At 47.5% G+C, this 20,089-nt stretch overlaps 1 protein-coding gene across 3 annotated transcripts in view; it reads right to left on the bottom strand.

Moving 5' to 3' along the window:
- The window catches only part of LOC309615431 (phospholipid-transporting ATPase IB), a 537,980-nt gene that overhangs the window by 13,706 nt on the left and 504,185 nt on the right, over nt 1-20,089 (bottom strand). For all 3 annotated transcript variants that reach the window (XM_082365034.1, XM_082365032.1, XM_082365033.1), the window contains one exon: nt 2,339-2,430. In XM_082365034.1, the coding sequence (XP_082221160.1) occupies nt 2,339-2,430 (92 nt within the window). The remainder of the gene's footprint in view (nt 1-2,338; nt 2,431-20,089) is intronic.

Below are 20,089 nucleotides of genomic sequence, written 5' to 3'. Positions count from 1 at the left end.
GCCTGCCCAGCCTGACAAAGACACACCATCTGTTCACTAGCTCCTGCCTGATGGACATTTAACTGCCATTATTTGCATCCACACTCAGAGGGAGCACCTGGCTCTTAGCATTTCCCACAGTCATTCATCTTCAGGAAGTCCTGACAGCTAGGAAGGAATGATGGGGGCCTGGAGAAAGCACTCAATGGACCAGACCTTCCTAAATGCTCAGCCACGGCCAGGATCTGGCGATAGGATTCGGGTAGGTGGAAGGGCAGGTGCATTTCTTATTTGTTTTGTCTTCCTCTGGTAGAACATTTGGTGAAGTCCATAAAATCAGGTCATTTTTTTCCCCATTATTTTGGAATAAAACTTACTTCCCTGAAGTAGCATTGTTTTGAATCTGAGCTCTCATAACATCTTAATGAAAGTAGCTATTTCCTGTCTGGAAAAAGACTCCTAAGAGCAATGGAAATTGGGAACACCATGTGGATGGTAAGGAAATTAGACCGTGTAGGAAACAATGAGCTCAGTTGCTAATACTGTGTGCGGGTGGTCCATCAGAACAAGTGCTCCAAGACTAGGGCTTTTCCTTCCAGTTTCCTGGGAAGACTGAGGCCGGAGACACGCAGAGGCCAGGAGCCCCTCCCAGTGCTTGATGGCCTTCTCTGGTGGTCCGTGAATGAAACACCCTGGTATCCATTAGGGTCCTACTCCTAGTTGCTGAGTGTCTTTAAAATGTGGTGTGATTTTAGCAGCTTGCCTATTTTTTGTATTTGTTCATCAGAATTTTGTTTTGGTCCTTCAAAATACTGAGTTCATAAAACGTTTTGTAGTAGTTTTAAGACCCTTTATGGCACTCCCACGAAAGCTCTCGCGCCGTCTTTGCTCTCAGTGTCTATTCTTTCTCTGGTCGGACGCTGCACGGCACGAGCCCTGCGTTTAGGGAACCAGCACTCATGTTCTCTGTGCCCATCACCGTGAAGCCTCACAGGCTGTGTAAGATGTATGTGATTCTATTTTTCTCCTCAGAGGAGAAAACAGACGTTTAGAGAAATCTGTAAGTAAGTGGCCTAAAGTTATTCAATTAGTGGCAGAAAAGACAAGTAATACCTAACATTTGGACTCCATGCTGTCAGGCTCTGTTTCAGGCACTTTATGTGTACAATCTCAGTGAATCCTCCCAATAACCCCAGGGAGGTTCTCACGTCATCTGTTCTACAGGTGTAGGAACAGAGGGGTTAACTTACCTAAGGTCACAAAGTGGCAGAGCTGGGACAGGACCGCAGGCAGCCTGGCTCTGAAGTGGAGCCCTGGACCTCGTGGCTGGGACCCCGCCACCCAGCCTCCTCTGGACTCAACCTCTCTCGAGGGTCAGAGGCCGTGGCTGGGCCCTGGGCTCTGCGGGGCCACTTACTGCGCCGACCTGAGGCTCAGCCAGGTGTCTTGGGGCAGAGAAGCCTCAGAGAATGCAGGGCATGTGGGCCCTGCAGGGAGCTGCTGCAGCCCCTTCTCCCACGGGGATGTCCAGGCGGGGGTGGTCACTGATGGCCATGACGTCCCACCTGTTCCTTTCCTTCCCTCTGTTGAGAAAGTCTGCAAAGATCTGTTCACGGTGCGGGGACGGAGCTCAGCTGAGCTGGGCAGAGATCCTCCAGTACCTGTCCTAAGGATGCAGTGATGCTTCACTTTCTAGCCCTTGTTTCTTTCCCTTGTTTCTTTCTCAGCTCAGGAGAGAAAGGAGAGCAGAAGTGGGGCATCAGTTGAAGAGATGGGAGTGCAGGTGGGGACGAGGCAGGAGCCGGGGCCTCAGCTGGGGAAGGGAGGCCGCCCGCGCAGGGGCCCCTGCACTCGGCTGCAACACGCTCGCCTGCCTGGCAGCCCAGGGGCTGGACTGCAGGTGAGCCCACCCCCTCCCCACGCTCCATCTGGTGTGCCCCTCCCCCCCACCGCTCCTCTGGCCTCTGACGCATCCCCACAGACCCCGCTTGGCAGAAACCGGGCCTGGCCTCCAGCTGCAGGGGCGGGGCGGGGCACAGCCTTCCTGGGAAGACCACAGAGACTTTCCCCCGGTGATTGCCATTGTTGTGATTAATATGCCAGTAGCGTAGGGCTACTGTGGGGGGAACCATGTAAAAGTAGCATCACTTCAATCTTAGAAGGAATCTGATGGGGAGGCTGCCACAGGAGCTGAACCACATCAGATCTGAAGTTTACGGGTCGCGTCTTTCAGACATTTGATTGGATCCCGGGGAATCGCCTACCCTCCGGCTGCACCTGCCTGGGGCCAGATACACCATTTCACTTCCGCGTGTAGAGCCTGGCAGTGGCCCGCGCCACGGGCCGGCGGGCTACTCACGTGGCACTGACTGCTGGAGGGAACCGCCCCGGACGTGGGTGGGCGGCGTCTTCCTGCCCAGCCTCTTGAGCAGCCGGTCTCGCTCGTTGGTCCTGGGGGCACATCACACACGGTCAGTCTCCGGCCACGCGGACACCTCTCGAAGGTGCTCAGAGGAAGAATGGCCTCAGGTCGTAAGGCGAAACAGACCGGGAAAAGGCTGCCCCACGTCAAGGAGAACGTCCCGTTCCGCCAGCTGCCCCTCTGTTTACAGCAGATGCTGCCTGGACGCCGCGAGAGCGGCTCCCTCCTCTGAAAACCGCGCTGCGCGCAGCCCGTCCCTACACGACCCTCGGAGCCCCGCCTGCCTCCTGACGGAAGGGGACCAGGGCCCCTGCCTCCCGGGCAAGGAGTGAGCTGTTGCTCCGGTGAACGGAAAGCTTCCCTTCCACCCGCCCCCAGGCCTGGAGCCTCGCCTGGGTGCCCCAGGACCCGGCCGGAGACAGCTTCCTTCGGCAGAACCTGATGCTTACTTTGAACCACAATGAAAACCAAGGTGAGTTTTCTTTGAAAACACAAGGATTAGGCGTTCTTCCTGCCTGTCCTGAAACGATCCCTCCTCCAAGGCTGCCGCTGCTCTGGGGCAATACGGAGGTTCTCCCTAGAGGACAGCTGGGCTTTACAATACCAACCAAAGGTGGGGGGTTGGGAAATGCTCGAAAATGGCCCTGATTTCCTGCTGCCGGGGTTGTCACCGGGCTTGCCCCCAGCAGACTGCAGTGTACAGTGTTGGCCGGCACCCTCTGTAACGGCTGAACTGTGCCCCTCCAGGGTCTCAGGATGGGGCTGGATTCCGAGATGCGGCCTTTAAAGATCTGATAAAGTTCACATGAGGTCATTGGGTTGGCCCTAATCCAATCTAACTGGGGTCCTTATGAGGAGAGGAGATGAAGACACACGCACACTGAGGGACGACCATGTGAGAACACAGGGAGAAGACGGCCTTCACCTGCAAGCAGAGGAGGGAGGCCTCGGAAGGAACCAGCCCTGTAACACCTTTGCTCCGGGACTTCTGACCTCCAGAACCATGAGAAAATACACCTCTGTTGTTTAAACCACCTGATGTGCAGCACTTTGCCATGGCAACGCGTACGTCCCCAGCCTGCTGTCTGTGGGAACTTGAGGACGCAGAAGTTGGAAGAGCTGCAGTGGCTTGTGGTCCAGAGCCCCTCCCCCCAGCCTGTCCAGGCCTGAGCCCAGGGTCCACTTCACGCTCCCCCAGGGCCTTTGCAGGGGGAGCACGGCCCGGCTACTCTCCACAGTCCTGTGAGCTGAAGCTCACTGCTCTTGGGTTTCTGCAAGAGAGCAGTTTCCGATCATCTTGGCTGAAAGAACAAGGTTGAATTCATCACCAGCTCAGGGCAAGCCCCAGCCTACCCGCCTTGGGAAGATGTCTGATGGCTGCTGAGAACACACACTTTTTCTGTCCCCTCACGCCGCCTCTCCCTTCCCTCTCATCTTTCCTTGCAGGGGCCACATTAAGCGCCCTGGGCCTTCTGAGCCGCAGGGATGAGCAGATGCACTGTCCTCTTGTGGCCGCCTGACGCCCGCGGCTCCCGAGCTGGCTGCTCTCAGCCGCCCCCCCTGGGTGACCCGCACTGCCAGGCGGCTCCGAGCCCGGGGGAGAGGGGCCGCCTGAGGCCCTCCCCGCTGGGACCTTGGTGAGATGAAGGCATATCGCCCCAGGAACTGAGGGGACAGACTGGGCGCTCCCCCCCGCCTCTCCTGGACCCTCCGACGTTTCAGGTCCAGAAGGTCTTCCTAGCGATGGGGCTCGTGAGAACCTCACAGAAGGGAAGGGCTCTCTGAAACCACGCATCCTGGTCTCTTTTTTATAATGAAATATCAAACACACAGAAACCAGCACAGTGAACGTCCACCAACCTGCTCAGCTTTAGCCAACGACAGCACCACCCTTTGACCCTGCTGTGTCCTGCAGCCCTTCCTCCCACGTGGGAAGGGGGACGTGGGGCCAAGGAGACATGTCCACCGAGAGCCCACACCTGCCCCCAGCGCAAGGACGCGAGACCTTAGAAGTTCCTGCCCAAGCTGGCATCCAAGGCCAACCTGACCCCCTCGCTAGCTCCGTCTCCCTAGAAGTAGCTGGGGTCCACGCTGCGAGGCCTGTTGGGGGGCCAGAGGGTGGTTGTAGCACGGGACGTGTGGACTGGGACATCCACACGCGAGGGCAAGTCCCCTCCCAGCGCAGGACAGAGCTGGGGTCGCGGGGGGGGGGTGGGTACACAGGGCAGCTACCTCTTCCCTGTGTTACCACCGTCTCCAGAGAATCTGGGCATCACGAGGCATTGTGGTCTTCACCCGGGTGCGTTAATCAAGGTACATGGCTATTACAACTTCCACACACTCAGATATAGCCTCCACTTGTACTCTTGCAACATGTCCTGTGAGTGTTGGAAAAGCTGAAGCTAGAAAGGGGTATAAGAATAACATGTACCATTTATAGCATTCTATTATCTGTAGATGGTTTGAAAGCCATCTACTCACAAAGACATAGGAAAAAGTGAAGAAACACAATATTTACTTTGGTTAATTCTGGTTAATGAGAAGAAAAGAAAAAAAAGAACAAATTAGCACAGGGAAATGAGATTTGGGTTTTATAAAAGAACTCTTGACAAAATACTACAAACTGAATTCAGCAGTATAATGAAAGGATTACACAACCTTACCAAATGGGATTTATCCCAGTAATGCAAGGGTGATTCAACATACAAAAAGCAATTAATATAATACACCACATTAACAGAATGAAAGAAGAATATCAATGATCATCTAAATTAACACAGAAAAATCATTTGACAAATCCAACACCCTTTCATAATAAAAATACTCAGCAAATTAAGATGGGAAGGGAAGTTCCTCCACATAACAGAGCATTTATGAAAAACCCACAACTGACATACTCAATGGTGACAAACTGAAAGCTCTCTCTCTGTCTCTCTCTATGATCAGGAACAAGACAAGGATGCCTGCTTTTACCACTTCTACTCAACGAATTTACTAGAAGTGCTAACCGAAGCAATTAGGCAAGATTCCAACAGTCTTTTTTTTTTGCAGAAACAAATATTTATCCTATGATTCATAGGGAATTACAAGGGACCCCAGATAGCCACAACAATCCTGGAAAAAGAACAACACAATTATAGGACTTATACTTCCTGATTTCAAGATTTAATATAAAACTACAGTAATAAAAATAGTGTGGTGCTGGCATCAGGATACACATAAATCACTGTAATGTAGTTAAGAGTCTAGCAATAAACCCATATGTCTATGGTCAGCTGACTTTTGGCTAGGGTACCCAGACCATTCATGAGGAGAGAAAAGTCTGTTCAGCATATGGGTCTGGAGTAACTGGATTTCCACACTCAAAAGAAGAGGTTGACCCCTTACCTGCAATCACATACAAAAAGTAGCTCAAAATGGATCAAAGAAAGACCCAAAATATAAGAGCTAAAACCACGTAAATGTTTACGACCTTGAATTTGGCAATGTTTCTTAAGTATGACACTCAAAGCATAGGCAACAAAAGGAAAAAATCAACAACCTTTGTGAATCAAGACATTATCAAGAAAGTGAACAAACAACCTAATCAAAAAATGGGCAGTAAAGCAATTATACTCCAATAAAAATGTTAAAAGAAAAATGGGCAGAACACCTAAACAGACATTTCTCCAAAGAAGACAGACAGATGTCCAAAATGCACATGAAAAGATGCTCAACATCGCTGTAATTATTAGGGAAATGCAAATCAAAACTACAATGAGGTATCACCTCACACTGGTCAGAATGGCCCTCATCAAAAAATCTACAAGCAATGAATGCTGGAGAGGGTGTGGAGAAAAGGGAACCCTCCTATACTGCCAGTGGGAATGTAAATTTGTACAACCATTATGGAGGGCAGTATGGAGGTTCCTTAAAAAACTAAGTATAGAAGTACCACTTGATCCAGCAATCCCACTCCTGGGCATATATCTGAAGAAAACCATAATTCGAAAAGATGCATACACACCAGTGTTCATTGCAGCAATGTTTACAGTGGCCAAGACATGGAAGCAACCTAAATGTCCATCGACAGAGGAGGGGATAAAGATTGGTACATATACACAGTGGAATATACTCAGCCATAAAAAGAACGAAATAATGCCATTTGCAGCAACATGGATGGACCTGGAGATTATCATACTAAGTGAAGTCAGAGAAAGACAAATATCATATGCTATCACTTATATATGGAATCTAATAAAAATGATACAAATGAACTTATTTACAAAACAGAAACAGACTCACAGATCTCGAAATCAAACTTACGGTTACCAAAGGGGAAACATGGGGGGAGGTGATAAATTAGGAGTTTAGGATTGACATATACACACTACTATATATAAAACAGGTAACTAACAAGGACTTACTGGTATGACACAGGGAACTCTACTCAATATTCTGTAATAACCTATATGGGAAAAGAATCTGAAAACGAATGGATATGTATATATGTACAACTGATTCACTTTGCTGTACACCTGTAACACAACATTGTAAATCAACTACACTCCAGTAAAAATTTTTTAAAAAGGGAAAAGATAACCATAAAATGAAAGTATTTACAAATCATATAGCTGGTAAGGGTCTAGAATTCAGAATATATCAATAATCCCAACAATTCAACAGCAAAAAGACAGACAAACCAAATCAAAAACAGGCAAAGGATTTGGATACATTATCCGAAGAAGAAACACAATGGCCAACAAGCACATGAAAAGATACTCAACATCATTAGTCATTAGGGAAATGCAGGTCAAAACCACACCACAAAGAAATAGCACTTAACATCTACTAGGATGGCTGTAAGTGAAACAACAACAGATAATAACAGGTATTGGAGAGGATGTGGAGAAACTGGAACCCTAGCACGTTACTGGTGGGTCTGTAAAATGGTGCAGCCACTGTTCTTCAGTAACTTCAACATGGAATTACTGTCTCACCTAGCAATTCCACCCCTAGGTCACATTAGCCAAAAGAACTGAAAGTGGACTCAGACACTTGTACACCAATATCTAGAGCAGCATTGTTCACAATAGCCAAAAGGCGAAAACAATCCAGACATCAATTGCTGAATGGATAAACAAAGTGTGGTCTGTCCATACAATCGAAAATTATTCAGCCACAGAAAGGAACAAAGTACTGACACATGCACAACACGGGAAAATATTCAGAACCTTACGGTGAGTGAAAGAAGCCAACGCCGTAGGCTGCGTCTTGCACGGTTCCATTCATATGAAATGTCTGGAACAGGCAAATACACAGAGAACAAGCATTGGTTCCCGGGGAGTGCAGGGCCTGCTCGAAGCATCCGAGGTTTCCTTTCGGGGAGACGAAAACGTTCTGGAACTAGACAGGGGTGACGATTGCACAACATCATGAAGGTACTAAACGCCACTGAACTGTACTCTTCAAAACGGTAAATCTTATACATAGGATGGATAAACAAGGTCCTACTGTAGAGCACAGGGAACTACACTTAGTATCCTGTGATAAACCATGATGGAAAAGACTATGAAAAAGAATGTATATATATGTGTAACTGAATCACTTTGCTGTTCAGCGGAATTTAACACAACATTGTAAATCAGCTATACTTCAATAAAATTTTAAAAAATAAAAATTAAAAAGAAGGAATCGGTCCTGAATTGGAGGTAAATTCCCTCCCGTCACCTGAATGGTTGGTAACGACGTCATCTTCATGGTTTATTTCTCCGATGGTGGGGATGGAGTTCAGTGCTCGCTTTGACCTTTGTCCATCCCAGCTGAGGCATGGATGCTGCCTGAGACCTGTCCCCCCCTATGGAAGGTGCAGGTAAACCCCAGCGGTAGTGGTGAAAGCCCATCTCACGCAGCCCCTTAAGGCAGGCTCTGCTGAGAAGCGAGCGCCTCTCCAGGGAGGTGGTTTGGTGCGCTCCTGTCTCAAAGAACGAGCCGTGTCAGGGAGGACCGGAGAGCTGGCAAGCGTCATTCGCGAGAATAATAAACTTTTACGTCCCCATTTCTGTCAGGAGGCTGTTCCTGCTAAAATCACACACGCGTAACGGGCACAGAGCAGAACGTGGAGAATACAGCAAATAATTACAAATCTTTCTTTTGGTCTTGTCAGTAGTTACAGCTGGTAGGAATCACAGATGACACCACAAAGCAGCCAAAAACAAATAGGTATTTTTAGAAACTTATTGTTAAATGACTGCTGGATGGTCCTCAAAACATAAATCTGACAGGTTCCTCAAGATAAAAGCTAATCAAAGTCCCCATTCCTTCAGGTAGGGCCAGACACCTACCAGGCTATCAGACTGCTGAAATTCTAACCCACTTTTTTTTTTTTAATAAATTTATTTTACTTTTGGCTGCGTTGGGTCTTCGTTGCTGCATGCGGGCTTTCTCTAGTTGCGGTGAGCGGGGGCTACTCTTCGTTGCGGTGAGCGGGGGCTACTCTTCGTTGTGGTGCACGGGCTTCTCATTGCAGTGGCTTCTCTTGTTGCAGAGCAGGGGCTCTAGGTGCGTGGGCTTCAGTAGTTGTGGCACGTGGGCTCAGTAGTTGTGGCGCACGGGCTTAGTTGCTCCATGGTATGGGGGATCTTCCCGGACCAGGGCTCGAACCCGTGTCCCCTGTGTTGGCAGGCAGATTCTCAACCACTGCGCCACCAGGGAAGACCCTCTAACCCACTTTTAAAGATCCCGAGGGGGCTTCCCTGGCGGTGTAGTGGTTGAGAATCTGCCTGCCAATGCAGGGGACACGGGTTCGAGCCCTGGTCCAGGAAGATCCCCCATACCACGGAGCAACTGGGCCCGTGAGCCACAATTACTGAGCCTGCGCGTCTGGAGCCTGTGCTCCGCAACAAGAAAGGCCGCGATAGTGAGAGGCCCGCGCACCGCGATGAAGAGTGGCCCCCGCTTGCCGCAACTAGAGAAAGCCCTCACACAGAAACGAAGACCCAACACAGCCAAAAATAAATAAATAAAAAACAAAAATAAAGTCCTTTAAAAAAAAGAAAAAGATCCCTAGGGAATGAGACTTCATAGCCTCAGTTGGTAACTTACGTTACTCATTATAATCTGAACATTAGGAAATGAGAAACTTTGGGCTCAATCATATTCCAGACCTGCCCAGGCCTTTGTAGGATGAGAAAAAAAAAAAACCCTCGCCTTAGTTATGTAATGAGGGAAAATAGCAAGAATTAAAACAAATCAGAATAGGTTTTCCAGCCTAAGATTCCAATAAGATAGGTGTTCTACCCTGGAGGTAGGAGCCCTTAATAAATTCTATTCTATTAGATGGTAGTAAATTATTCTCCCACTGAGTTGCCTCTGAGGTATTGATGGGGGGGGGCCCATACCGGAGATGCCACCCTGGGCCCCTGAACCTTCAGGAACCGTGGAGGGCAGGCGGGGAGGAGTCCCTGTGAGCGGAGATTCCCAGAAACACCAACACAGCTCTGCGTGTCCCTCTGGAGGACTCGTCCTCAGACAGGGACCAGGTCTTATGCCTTCTCTGCGTTTTCACAGTGTCCGCTCTGGCTGAGAACAGGGCACGTGGTTACACACACAAAACCGCACTTGTGCTCTGCACTGCTGGTTTGGACCGTGACTCACTGTCTTATCCCTGTGTGTCTCCATCAGTGGATCCTGCCCCGTGTGTCTGTGTCTGTCCACACTGCCCAGCACTGAGCTCAGGACAGCAGTCTCCCAACAGTAGCTGAGAAAATTCCTCTTTACCGGAGAAATTCTTCTTTAAAAATGACAGAATAGGGACATCATCCTAATTCTCTTCGAGAGGAGGGAAGCCCCCTCCAAATTCTGGACAACGCTGTGAGCAAGAATTAAAACAGCTCCGTGGCCTTTACAGAGACAGGACGTTGCATTTAGTTAAGAAAAGAATTCAGATTGCATGGAACAGTTGGAGGACAGTCCGGCTGAGGACAGGATAGCATTCAAGGTTAACGAATTTAATACAAATTCCATTCCCAAAATAAAAAGGTAGATTCCTGTAGTCCTCCCTGGCCTCAAGTCTCCTCTATCAAAACTGGGAACTGGAGGGATGAAAGCCCTGTCTTAGCACAGTGATTTTCTTCTCTTCTAGACAAGGCTTTGGAAAGTGGGGTAAGGGGACCATTCTGGGTGTTGGAAGAAATCTCATTCTCATACAGTGTGGACTGGGTGATTTCCTGCCAAAAAAGAAGACCAAGGAGTGGTAGCACCAGACTAGGCAGTGACTCTGACAGGGGAAGCAGCAGATCTTCAGCCTCAAAAATAGGTGGGATCTGTCTGTTGACAACCATCCCTGGCTCAGAACACAGGTGGTGTGTATGAGGTAACTGCGCTGATTGATAGGACTGCCCAGGAAGACTTTAACAAAAAGAGAGGCAGGGGACACTGAAAAGATCCAAAAGCAAAGATAGATACACGTAATCCTTTTCCACTGTGCCTGCTAGTGATGTGGTAATGTAAGTAAACCAGTGAGCAGTGAGGTTAGGAGGAAAGTCCAAAAAAAAAAAAAAAAATAGAAGCTAGTAGCCAGCAACTACACTGTCCTTTCACCTGAAACAGCAACTTAGGTAAAACTGGCAAAATGGCTTCTCCTGAAAATTAGAACTGCATTACTATAATCTATATACTTTTAAAAGGTTAAAAAAAAAAAACTTAAAAAAAAATTCCTGTCCAGAGAGACTTCTGCTTCCAAGATGGAGTAGATGTATGTTCTGTCTTCCTCCTGTTAAGTACAGCTGACAACCCTGGACTCTACATGTAAAACAAATATAAAGGTGAAGATGGAGAACTGGAAAGGCGGAGATAGGAAGGAAGACCAGCCATGAACCTTGGAGCATGAGAAATGCGAGCTTTCTTCTGGCTCGTAGATTCCAGACTTGGAGCGGAAGAGCCTGGCAACCCAGAAATGCCCAGGGGCGCGGCCAAAAAAGCCCAGGAAGAAAGCCCTCTTCTCTTCAGCCAAAGGAGCAGGAAAGCGGCAGCCTCGTAAGACAAAAAACTTTCAGACCATAATCACTCTACTCCAGCCCAACACCCCAGGAAAAACTGTGGCTCCACTCCCATCCATGCCAGCAAAGACCAAGTGGGGAGCCTAGATGTTCACCCCCACAAGGCTGCTGCATGGTGCCCCAGAGCCCCTACTGGGGTGGTGACAGAGGAGGCCAAACAGGAACCTGGGACTTTCATCCCTGCCAGCTGATAATGAGGTCTCTGGTACCCTGTGGTGTCAGCAGAGATGTCAGGAGATGCAAGGGGAGAATGGACTTCTGTCCTTCCTCTCCTCACTGGGGTGGTATCAGAAGAGGCCTAATGGAGAATCAGGACTTTCAGCCTTACTCAGTAGGGACAAGGCCACACCCATACCTCTGACCCCTCCCCACCCCCTGCAGTGTCAGTGGAGACCACGTGAAGAACAGGAATTCTCACCCCCACTCTGCAGGCATCAACACAGACCAAGTAGGGGATCTGGATTACCTCTACCTAGCAGGAGAGAGCCTGCCGTAAAATCCAGAGTCACATAACATAATACCCAAATGTCCAGGTTTTATTTGAAAGCTGTTATACCAAGAATCAAGAAGACCTAAAACTGAATGTAAAGAAAAATCAATAGACGCCAACATCAAGATAACAGATATGGTGGAATAATCTGGCCAAGACTTTAAAAACAGCCACGATAAAAATGCTTCAGTGAGCAATTACGAACATGCTAAAAGCAAATGGAAAAAAAAGAAGAAAGGCTCAGCAAAGAAACAGAAGGTATAAGAAGAACCAGTTGTAAATTTTGGAACTCAAAAATAACTGAAATTAAAAGCTTAGTGGATGGGCTATCTTGATGGCAGGGTAGAGGGGACAAAGGAAATAATCAGTAACTGGAAGACAGAACAGTAGCAATGATCCAATCTGAGTAACAGAAACAAAATAGCCTGAAGGAAAAATTAGCAGAGTCTCAGGGACCTGTGGGAATATAACAGGCAATATAACATTCATGTCTTCAGAGTCCCAGAAGGAGAGGAGAGAGGATGGGGCTGAAAAAGCACTCCAAGTACTAAAGGGTGAAAACTTCCCAAATTTGGTGAGAGAGCTAATCCTACAGATTCAAGAAGCCACATGAATCCTAACCAGGATAAATCCAGGCCAAGACAGATAGTAATTAAACTTCCGAAAACTAAAGACAAAGAAAAGATCTTAAAAGCAGCCAAAGAGAAATGACAATTTACCTATAGTGGAAAACCAATTTGAACGACAATGGATTTCTCATCAGAAATTACTGAGGCCAGAAGTGGCATAATATTTTTCAAGTGCTGAAAGAAAACTGTCAACTCAGTGAAAAATATCTCTCAGGAATGAAGAAGACATCAAGACATTCTCAGATGGAAAGAAAACTAAGAGAGTCTGTCACCATCAAAACCACCCTATAAGAATTTCTAAAGGAAGTTCTAAAAACAAAAAGGGAATAATAAAAGAAGGAGTTTTGGAACATCAGGAAAGAAGAAAGAACATGGTAAGCGAAACTATGGGTAAATACAATGGGCTTTCCCTTTCCTCTTGAATTCTCCAAATTAAGTCTGACTAGTTAAAGCAAAAATTACATACTGTCTGATGTGGGTCTAAATATGTGTAGAGAAAATATTTAAGAAAATTATAAATGTGGGTGGGTTAAGAGCTATAACAGGAGGTAAGGTTTCTGTATTTCACTCAAATTGGTAATATGACAGCACCAGTACACTGTGATTAGTTATGTATATATAATATAATGCCTAGAACAACCAGTAAAAAAGCTATGCTGTAAGACACACTAAAAAACACAACAGATAAGTAAAAACGGAATCCTAAAAAATGTGCACATAACACATGAAAAGGAAGAAAAAAGAAAACAGAGAAATGAAAAACAGAACAAACAGAAAACAAAAGATAAAATGGTAAACTAAGTCCCAACATATTAATAATACATTAAATATAAATGCTTTAAATATACCAGTTAAAAGACACAGCCTGGCACAGTGGATCACAAAACATGACCCAGCGATATGATATGCTGTCTACAAGAAATTCACTTCAAATATATTGCTATAGGAAGACAGAAAATAAAAGGATGGAAAAAGATACATCACATGAACATTAGCCAAAGGAAAGCAGGAGTAACTATATTAACATCAGATAAAGTAGACTTCAGAGCAAAGAAAAATTACCAGACAGTGAAAGACATTATGTAATAACAAAAAGGTCAGTCTACCCAGAACACACAGCAATCCTAAGTGTCTATGCACCAAGCAACAGAGCTGCAAAATGTGTGAAGCCAAAACTGATACAACTGAAAGAAAGAAATTCAATTATAAGTGAATCAGTCAATATTCCTCTCAACAGTTGACAGTACAGATAAAATAAGCAAGGAAAAAAAATCACATGATCATATCAGTTGATACAAATTAAAACCACAGTGAGGGGCTTCCCTGGTGGCGCAGTGGTTGAGAATCTGCCTGCCAATGCAGGGGACACGGGTTCGAGCCCTGGTCTGGGAAGATCCCACATGCCGCGGAGCAACTGGGCCCGTGAGCCACAATTAGTGAGCCTGTGCGTCTGGAGCCTGTGCTCCACAGCAAGAGAGTCCGCGATAGTGAGAGGCCCACGCACTGCGATGAAGAGTGGCCCTCGCACAGAAACGAAGACCCAACACAGCCCAAAATAAATAAATTAATTAATTAAAATCCAAAAAAAACCCCACAGTGAGCTATTATTACACAACTATCACAATGGTTAACATTAAAAAAAAAATAGTGACAATACCAGATGCCTGCAAGGATCTGGAAAACTGGATCACTCAGACATTACTGGTGGGGATGTAAAGTATTCTGACCACTAGTTCCTTAAAAACACCAAACATACCACATCCTTCTGAATATACTAAAACCACTGAATTTACACTTTAAGAGGTGAAGTTTATGTATTTGAATTGTATCTCCAAAAAATAAAAGATCAGATAAGCCTGGGCTAACGTGCAAACGTGCAGCCCAAGTTGCCAATCCACAGAATTGTGACCTAAATAAATGGTTGTTATTTTTTTTTAAAGAAAAAAAAAAAAACCCTAAATATGCAACTACCATAAACCCAGCAATTGCACTCCTGAACATTTATCCCAGAGAAAAGACTTAGCGTTCATGCAAAAACCTGTACACACATGCCTATAAGAGCTTTATTCATAATAGCCCCAAACTGGAAACCCAGATATCCTTCAACAGGTGAATGGTTTAACAGAGCTTGGTACATGACATACTACTCGGCAACTAAGAGGAAGAAAGTACTGATACACGTAACAAGGCGAATCAATCTCCAGAGAACTACGCTGTGTGAACAAAGGTCACTACCAGAAGGTTACATACTGTATGATTCATTTACATGACATTCTTGAAACGACAAAATTATAGAAATAGAGAACAGATTAACGACAAAATTATAGACATAGAGAACAGATTAACAGTTGGCCAGAGCTAAGCAGAGGATAGACAGTAGATGCCGCTATAAAAAGACGACATGAGAAACCTTGTGGCGACGGATATGTTCTGTACCCTGACTGCATCCGTGTCCATTTCCTGCTTGTGAAACCGTTCTCCAGTTTTGCAAGATGTTACTATTGGGGGAAACTAAAGAGTACATGGGATTTCTCTCTATTTCTTATAACTGCATGTGAAGCTGCAATTCTCTCCAAATAAAAAGTTTAAATGAAAAAAAAAAAATCCTTCTCAGTTTTATGCATTCGCTCCTGTTTCGTGTTTGTCTGCAGTTATCCTTTCTAAGCAGTTGGGAGAAGGGTACATCTCGGAGCTGCGTTAGAGGGGTGGGAGGCCCTCCTCCAGCTCCTGCCGGCACTGCCCCAGAGAGAGGCCGGCCACCTCCGCAGAGCCGTCTGACCTCATTAGCGAGCAAGCAAAGTCGAGTTTGAATGACAGCCCCAGCACATATGGAAACCATTCCCGTATCCCAGGACTTGCAGTGAGGTAGGAGGCGCCTCTTGAACGGAGCTGAGCTCCGTGGCCCAGTCGAAGAGCCCATGGAGAGGTCAGGTCAGAGTCATGGGGCTGTTAGGAACAGATAAATTAGCAGGGGCACCTGGCTGACCCAGAGAGGCCTTGGGGATCGGCCGCGCGGGTGGGTTGAAAAGCCCCAGGTGTAATGGAACGAGTCAGGAATGGTCCGGGCTCAGTGCATTTCCTGATGGGCCATCTGGGGAAAGGATAAGCCCGAACGGGACCACAGCGGTGAAGCACCACGCTAATCAGGAAGATGCAGCTTTACGAGCAGAAAGTTCTGTTAAAGTTCTGTTTCCACCCATTGGACTGGCCTCTTACCTACTCAAAATCATACGCTAAAGGACCCAGGCTTCCTCTCAAACCCAGCTTCCCACCAGCCCTCCCCTCCCCTCCCTCCCTCCAGCCGCATGGCCTTCTGGCCATTCCTGGAACACACTGGATAGCTTCCCACCCCAGGGTCTTTGCACTGCTTTCTCTCTGCCTCCCAGGCGGCTCCCTCCCCCAGTTCACTCAGAGCAGCCCCTGCACCAGTCACAGGAGAATCCTCTCCTCTCTCTACACCGTCCCCTGCTTTACCTTCATCCCACTTTCCCCTAAGTTTAGGAATTGAAATCTCAGGACAAATGATCACGAACAGCCGACTGGGCTTGAAGCGACGGCCAGTCAACAATCTCCTTGCTTTGCCTCCCCTCCTCCGGGTACAAGTCTCTCCCCAGCTCCGCTTCTGGTTCGCTGCTGCCCAACTCGAATTGCTTTTTGCTCAAATAAACTCTTAAATTTTTAAAATATGCTTCAGTTTTCCCTTTTTGTAGGACAGTATGCGAATGTGATGAAGGAGGGAAGGCAAGAGAGCTCGGGAGGGTGGAAAGAATGTTTATAAAAAGGCAGCAGTGATTCCTGAGGCGTTTGATGGTTACAGGTAACAACTGGAGGATGGACTGATGTAGCGCAGGGTGCGGGAGAGAGGCCCTGGGAAACGGAAGCCACGTAGCAAGGGTGGGTTTTGAACAGTGACGCCTGTTGGGCTGGAGTCTTAATTTCCCGAGGGAATAGCTGGCAGCTGTGTCATGCAAAATACCGAAAATTAAACGTGCCAAAATTAAACGTGCCAAAGTAGCCAATATATATGAAGGTCAAGACGTGGGGATAAGGACTTAACAGTATTTTTTAAATCAATTAAATTTCTTGAATGTGAACTTGCCCTTAAATGAAAAATAAAATTTGCCTATTAAAGCTTAAGAAGATTTGAAGCACATTTGAAACCACTGGTGTCTCTCATGACAGTTATTTTGTTTGAAAGTAGCAAACTTTCTAGTAGGCCCATGAAGCTGCAAATTAATGACAGTAGAATAACTTTCCCCCACCATTGCCCCTCTTTTCCTAGCATCCCCTCCAGTACGCACAGGCTCTGGGTCTGGGCAATAAACACCTGACTTCACCAATTTCAAATCAGCATCCAAACAAACAATAATTCAGAGCTAGCCAAGAGGTCCCCCGACTCAGTTCTTGAAGTAATTAAAGAAAGATGAGCTTCTCTACCGATTAACCTGCTAAACGCTAATTAAAGACAATAAGGGTTGAGGTGCGGCCTGCCCTCTGTTCTCGGGCATCGCAGGCAGGTGCGCCGGGGAGGGAGGGGTCCCGGGAGGGCGAGGGTGCAGTGGACGCAGGGCCACGGCCGCTGCCTCCCTGCTGATCCGTGGGAAGGACAGTAAACTCTCCCGATACGAACGACCGAGGACGTCCTGCAGTCTAAGCCTCAGGTGTGTGTTTACAGGACTTCAGGCCACGGGCGAGTCACTCCTTGTTCAGCCCAGCCCGTGGAGACAGCTGGAGGACTTCGAGAAATCGGTTTTTAAATAACAACACTTGATTCATGGTCTTGAGGTGCCTAAAGCCCGTTCTGGAACCAGGTAGGGCATGTAAAGGAGACGTCACGAAGGGGGATGCGCTCGTGGTCCTGAGTCCCCTGGACTCCAGCTGGGCCACCGCCAGCACGCGGGAGAATCTCCTCGAGTCCTCCTTCACCGCACCCCCGCGGAGGAGGGGACAGTGGCAACAAGTCCTGGGGAGACTCAGGAAAAGCCACGAGCTGCGCCCCCTTTCGGTTGACTGTGTTCCACGTGCGACGTAGTGCGGGGCCGCAGCGACTGGGGACGGAGGAGAGCGGGGTGAGAGTGGGGTGAGCGCGGGCTGAGCCCCGGTCTGTCCCCAGCCCTGCGCAGGTGCTGGAGCCCAGCATCTCCACGCTCGGGGCACAGGTGGCGTCCGAGCCGTGCGACCCTGCGGGGACAGGCCTGCCTGTGGGCTGAGGCCGCCGGCCCCGCTCCGGGTCTCGGCTGGGCCCCCCTCACTCACTACCGGGGGACAGGTCTCCACTACCGGGCGGAGCTGCTTTGGAGTTGGAGCTGACACTGCATTTTCCAGAATCCCCTCTGGGTACTTGCAACTTTGTTTCCCGTGGCCAAGCAGCTGGGCTAAATACCTAAAACCTCTCTCGAAAAACGTGTGCATCGTCCAGAAAGCACTGAACCCCTCGTCCTCCGCAGAAGGTCGCTGTAAACAGTGGGCTCAACTCGGCCGCGAGAAGACGGCACGTGTGCGGTCATGCTCATTGAGGCCACGCCTGCAGGGACGTTCCACGTGGCCCAGGCAGGAGCTATTAGGAGGCACAGCGGCCTCCTATTTTGGGGTTGACTGTTGAGCGTTAAGGTAAACGGAAAGGGGAGCTTCACCTGCAGCTCTCTTGTGCCATTTGAAGGCTGTCCAGATGGGGGCCCAGGCGACAGGAGGCGTGACTCCACCTCCACCTGGCGGGCGGCCCAGGTGCGACCAGGCAAAGCCTCAAGGCCACTCTGGGCCTCATCTTTAAAGAAGTGTCTTCACGGTGCAGACGGGGTCGAGGCAGCTCCAACACAGATGTCGCCAGGCCTTCATTCACTACTTTTAAAGCAGGGTTTTCTGGAAACCAATAAGCACTCGGATAGATGGCACCAAAGGGCACCCCCTGTGAGGCCCTGTCTTCTTCCAGGTAGGAGAGGTGCTAAGCCTAGCCGGGATTTCTGGCAAACCATTGCTTTCAAAATGTCAAAATAAGATGATTGTCTACATCATTGCTGACTCACGCTTTCCAGTTTGAAGAAAAGCCCTCACTGAAAGGATTCCCCTGGATCTCACAAGGTGAGGCTGTCCTGACAGGTCTGGCTGGATTACCTTAGTCTTGGTACCCAGCAGTCTGTGGAAAGATTCATGGCAACTGATGTTGGGATAGCATGTGAAAGCTGTGGTGAAAAAGAAAAGTATATGGGGTGTGGGAGAGGGAAACATGTTTCCCTTTTCTTTCCCAATGGGAAGAAAACCCCTTTGGATTATGAATTTTTTAAAGAATGCATTGAAAGCTTGAAATTAATTCTTCATATATTATTACCTGGACTCTCTTTGGGTCATCCATGAAGATTATGAAATAGCAACTAAAAACCATGATCAATCTCCAGGGTTTGATCCCTGAACTTCCTGAGTGAATAAACCATACAGGAGAATGCTGAAATCTCAGGGTATGTGTATCTCGGGCCTCTGGGAAGCGATGCTATTTTTCTAAGATAAAGAATAACATCCATCGACGGATGAATGGATAAAGAAGATGTGGTTCGTATATATACAATGGAATATTACTCAGCCATAAAAAATGAAATAACGCTATTTGCAGCAACATGGATGGACCTAGAGATGATCATACTCAGTGAAATAAGTCAGAAAGAGAAAGACAAATATGATATATATCACATCACTTATATGTGGAATCTAAAAAACGGACACAAGTGAACTTATTTACAAAACGGAAATAGATCCACAGACACAGAAAACAAACTTACGGTTACCAAAGGGGAAAGGCTGGGGGGAGGGATAAATTAGGAGTTTGGGATTAACAAATACACATTACTATATATTAAATAGATAACCAACAAGGACCTACTGTAGAGCACAGGGAGCTTTACTCAATACTCTGTAATAACCTAAATGGGAAAAGAATCTGAAAAAGAATACATACATGTACATGTATAACTGGATCACTTTGTTGTACACCTGAAACTAACACAACATTGTAAATCAACTGTACTCCAGTATAAAATAAAAATTAAAAAAAAAGAATAACAGCCTTCAGGGGGTTGTTGAATCCCCTAAAAATCTAATGCAGAACTGACAGGCAGGGAGATGGGGCGTGGCTTCCATCAGATTATCAGAGGCCTGAAGGAGACGTGCCATTGTTAGCCCGACACCCATTTCTTCCCTCCCCTACTGAGCGACACCCCAGCTTCCCACACGGATGGATCCTGTTGATCCAAGACTAAACCCATCCACCACGGCATTTTCCTGACTGTAGGACTGGCTCAGGATGGTCCCATCAAGGAAAAGAGGCGCTTGTTAACTGGTTATCTGGAAAAAACTCTCCGTTTCCCGTTGGTTGAGAACAAAGTTGCACATGGGGTGACCTCCCTGTGGTCACGACAGGGTTTGGGGCAGAGTGAGTATAAAGCATTGGTGCAAAGGGAAAGTGAGACAGGCTGGGACCTGGGACCTTGGCTGCAGTGCTTGCACCTGGACACACCTCTCTGAGCAACAAAATACAAAGAAA

Source organism: Balaenoptera borealis (assembly GCF_965194805.1).
Source record: "Balaenoptera borealis genome assembly, chromosome: 18".
Classification (NCBI taxonomy): domain Eukaryota; kingdom Metazoa; phylum Chordata; class Mammalia; order Artiodactyla; family Balaenopteridae; genus Balaenoptera; species Balaenoptera borealis.
The sequence above is the reverse complement of the archived record's forward strand: the minus strand, read 5'-3'. Positions and strand labels throughout refer to the sequence as shown.